Below are 4517 nucleotides of genomic sequence, written 5' to 3' on the forward strand. Positions count from 1 at the left end.
ATTAGCACCTTTTCATGCTTTGGTAATTTTATGTTAGATAAAATGTATTTAATATATATGTATTTTTTTAATGTATTATTAGTTTTTTTTTGTTTGTTTATTTGTTTGAGTAATGTAACATCATTTGAACTCTATTTGTGGAAAATTCCAGCTCTTAAGAATGTGAGGATCAGCTGCTGAACAAAGATGAAAAATATTATTAATAAAGTACACAGACAGATTGCTTCCTTATATAAGAAACCAGACCATATTCTGTTTAGGGATAAATGTTTATTTTAGTGCTAGATCATTTTTGCTTATTATTTAGTGTATATATGTTTATCATACATATCAGTGCAGTCAATTAGGCATAATGTGTCTGGTAACAAATGAACCAGCTAATCACAACATGCAGTGATGGGTTTCCAAAGTAAACAGCACACAAAACAATATGGGAGAAAAGGCAAAGATGATTCCATTCTCTTGCAAATATGAATCAGTCATATTTTTTGGGGGGTGAGTGCATGAAGTCCCTGTTTGCTGGTTTGTGTATGTGCTTACACATGTGTACTTGGCCTTCACGTTAGAGCATGTATGTTGTTTTTTGTGTATATTTTTACATGTCTGTGTTGTTCACATATGATGGGCAGGTTTCTTAAAGGTCGTCAGTCTCTCCATCAAAGGGGATGTTTTCCAGCTCCATGTGGATGTGGCTGTGCTCCTCATTGCACGTCCAGCCGATCGGAGTGCGGTTGAAAGAAGGCCGACAGCAAAGGTTATTCTGCAACACAGACATTTGCTGTGGCTCCTCATCGGCCACCTTAATCTCTGGGGGCTCAAAGGTGACAAGACGAGAGGCCTTCTCAAATCCTCCAAAAGGTAGAGCCATTCTTTTGGACACAAAGAACAAGAAGTTGATCAGGTAAAGCGTGACTGAGTAGCTTCTGTGTAAAATGAGTTTCTTTTTTACTCATAAGTTGGGATTTTGAAAAAATTATATTAGTACCTGTTGAAACTCTTGTACTTGGGAAGTTCCTTGTGAACTTGAGGCCCCGGCATTTTCAACTTCATGGTTTCTTTAAGTTCCTCATCATCTTTCATAGCACGTTCCCATGGTGATACATATGTTTTAACATATTCACGTTGTCTCTTTTCCTTCTCTGCCTCAGCATTTACTTCCTCTACCATAGAAGAACAGAAAAACAAAAATCTAAATATTAGTTGCGAAACATTAATTCCATGGATGCTTTGCCTGTTGTAATAAATATTACATGTTGCATAAACTCGTCTAAGGTGAGATTTACCTTGAGGTGGCTCTGGTTTGGGAGATGGTTCAGGTGAAGCGGCCATTTCACATCCCAGAGAAGGAGCCAGGTTCTGGAGGTTTAGCTACAAAGGCATGAGGAACAAAAAGAAGATCATTCTGTTATACTGTATACTGTTCATTTAACATTGCTTTAACTTGAGAAATATGTAATGATATGTGATATTCTCATATAACAAAATCATTTCTCACATCTTAAATTAATACTTCACTTGCTTATATGATAAGCAGCCATGCACTAAGTAGTATAATGGTGTTCATTATTGCAAAACAAATCCTTTTAGCTTTATAAAAGACCCTTTAGCTGCGTGTCGGGGTCTTGATTCCACCGTCAGATTTTATTTTGTGATCCTGATATCATGGAATCACACTATAAACCTGTATTTCCTATCAAAGCTTTTGCTTTTCTCATGCCTCTTTTGCTGACCAGGTTCTCGTCACTGATGATGAATTTCTCCACCCTCTGCTGTCTCATCTTGAACATTTTGGAGCCCTTGTTCTTCATGAGGGACAGCTCCTCCAACATCACATCTTTAGGGGCTTTGATTTTGGTCCCCAAGTCCAGTTCAGCAGCTTCAGCATCCTCATCTTGCTGGTCTGGTCAAGATAAGTGTTGTTGGAAAGGGAAAAGGAAAATTCAGTGAGAATCAACACAATGTCCCTTTAAAGTCATTAAACTGATTTAGAAATGTAGATGGAATTGACAGCACTAAACATTTCCTAGTGTCTAAAAGAAGCATGAAAACATTTTTTTTACTGTGAAAAAAGGGGTTTTATCTATTATATAGGACAGAAGCCCTGCCCTCTTTCAGTTTAATTATATTCCTTCTCAACTTTAATATCAGCTATTAAACCTAGAGTCAAGCCACATCCGACACCAAAGAGAAGGATGCTGTGCTGAGCACTGCTTGCATTACCTTGTTAATCAGATCCTTGGCCCAGCTTCAGCAGTATGTGTGTGAGAGTGTGTGTTTGTGAGTGAGCTTTGGGAATTGCGAAAAATAAAGAACAAAGCAGTATGCACATTCAGAGATTTTGAATCTTATTTATAAGTTATACAGAGCAAATTGAGGACCATGGTTAAGCTTTGACAGCTGTGCAAATATTCAGACCAACAGCGACCTTGCTTTCAAGCAAATAGCTCATTAAACAAATACTAAATATTGAGTAGCATACATCTTAGACACACTATTGTTAGTTACTTTCTTTGTGTATTTTTGCTCCACCATTGAAAAAAGTTCCAACTAGAGTCCAAGAAAAATCTGCTTATATGTGTAACAGAGCAACACAATAATGAATGAATGAGTGTTTTTGAACAAATTGGTTGAATAAATGATTCAATGACTCACTCATAAAGACAGTGACTGCGTCTGAGATGGTACTACTTTAAAATAAATAATTTCTTTGTGACCGTTAAAAGGTATGTAGTATGAATGTGTATAGAATTAATGTGTTCCAGATGTACTACATCCACCATTGTCATGTGACCTACAGTGTCAGTTAGTTGCGTTATAGTTCAGTGTTATAGTTGTGTCGCTTCACTGCCATTCACTACTCCTCTCCCTTGGCATCATAGCCTATAGGATAGTAAAGTGTCCATTGGATGCACATTTCAGAATCTCGCTGTAAGTAGTATGTCATCTGGGTTTTCTCCTTTTACTACAAATTTGGACATTCTACTCTTTTTACACACAGTTTTTTTCTGAATATGCATATTCAGATGCGGCCTATAAATCCTGACATACTACTCTTTTCACAAATTGTATTTCACCTAGTATAGAGTAGAGAAGTATGCATGTTTGGACACAGGAAGTCACAGTGTTTTCATTTAAGTTGAATTAATGATTCAATGACTCACTCATAAAACTTGTCGCCACCTGGTGGCATATCAATGTAACCTGTAGAAAGAGTCACTGCAAATCCACCAAAACAACAGTCAAACAGACAACAGTCTGTCTAGGATGCACAAACATGGATGGTGGATACAAACAATAAAAATCTAATCTGAAGACTAGATCTAAGTGTTTGTATAAACAGTTTTAACACATTATGAAAAACACTGTATATTTGTCTCAATATGTGTGTGCGTGACAATCTGCTGAAACAGACTGAAGTGAAATTATTTGAAGTTAAGCGGCTTGAAATCTCTGCTGAACAGCTCTTCATATTGGCAATAATTTTGCTGTTAATTTATTTGGCTCTGAAACGCTAACCGCAAGAATGTTGTTCTGTAAACAAACTGCCCATTATGAGCACACTGCCAAGCAGATGAAGTGGGAGAATCTAGTACACTAAACATGCCTTCACACACAGACAAATGAATACACGGCACCTAATAACTGAGCTGCTCATTAGAGGAGAGCTGTGAAGTCACACAGTTTGACAATGTCTTTGAGATTTAGCCCTATTTAGCAGAATAATTGGCCAGCTACATACTGCATAGGCTAACCACTCATTACACTGGTCTTCATATGACTGAGTTATTTTTTCTATCAAAGCGGGGATGAGTAATTGCATCGCAACAGCTCCTCAAACTGTGGGAATTGATAGCCCATGACTCCAGCACAAACAAGAACATTATAACATGCTGGTCTAGTTCAAATGTGACATTTCACTGAATCTGATGACAGCATTATAAAACAATTCAAACAAAAGTGAGACCCAGCCACTCATTAAAGTCGGTTGCAATATAGCTGTGCGCAGTGTTGGAGAAAGTTACTTTTAAAAGTAATGCATTACAATATTGCGTTACTCCATAAAAAAGTAACTAATTACGTTACTTAGTTACTTTGTATGGAAAGTAATGCATTACGTTACTTTTGCGTTACTTTTTAAATCTGGACAGGGCTTGCTTGTTTGTTTTTAAAATAAAAAAGTTATATTTTTGGCAAATATAAAAGCCTTTTCACACCAAAAGTGAAATGAATAAGCTTCAGGCTGAAGGGAAAGTAAATTTACGTCCGTACAGTAGTAGAATGCAGAAGAAGACATTTCAACACACTTTAGCAATAAGATTACGTAACTTGCGTTACTTGTAATGCGTTACCCCCAATACTGATGCCACTGACCATGTTGTGAGATGTTTGAGAAGTCTGTGATGATTTTCGAAGGCTTCTTCCTCTTGTTGGTTGGAGCAGGTGTTCCAGAGACAGGCATCGCTGCAATCTGAGGGAGGAAATTAAATCTGAAATAAACTGGTAGGAAAAGATAGGGA

General features: G+C 37.1%; 1 protein-coding gene across 1 annotated transcript in view; it reads right to left on the minus strand.

Moving 5' to 3' along the window:
* Window positions 1-608: 608 nt before the first annotated feature.
* LOC107700112 (myozenin-1-like) overlaps window positions 609-4517 on the minus strand; it is a 7713-nt gene continuing 3804 nt past the window's right edge. Inside the window, exons 2-6 of the mRNA XM_016501643.1 lie at window positions 4372-4468; window positions 1731-1900; window positions 1284-1368; window positions 986-1160; window positions 609-869 (exon numbers count right to left, since the gene is read on the minus strand). Coding sequence (XP_016357129.1) covers window positions 635-869; window positions 986-1160; window positions 1284-1368; window positions 1731-1900; window positions 4372-4459 — 753 coding nt within the window. The 5' untranslated portion in view covers window positions 4460-4468 and the 3' untranslated portion in view covers window positions 609-634. The remainder of the gene's footprint in view (window positions 870-985; window positions 1161-1283; window positions 1369-1730; window positions 1901-4371; window positions 4469-4517) is intronic.

This window comes from Sinocyclocheilus anshuiensis, unplaced genomic scaffold (genome assembly GCF_001515605.1).
Source record: "Sinocyclocheilus anshuiensis isolate Anshui unplaced genomic scaffold, SAMN03320099.WGS_v1.1 scaffold1135, whole genome shotgun sequence".
Classification (NCBI taxonomy): domain Eukaryota; kingdom Metazoa; phylum Chordata; class Actinopteri; order Cypriniformes; family Cyprinidae; genus Sinocyclocheilus; species Sinocyclocheilus anshuiensis.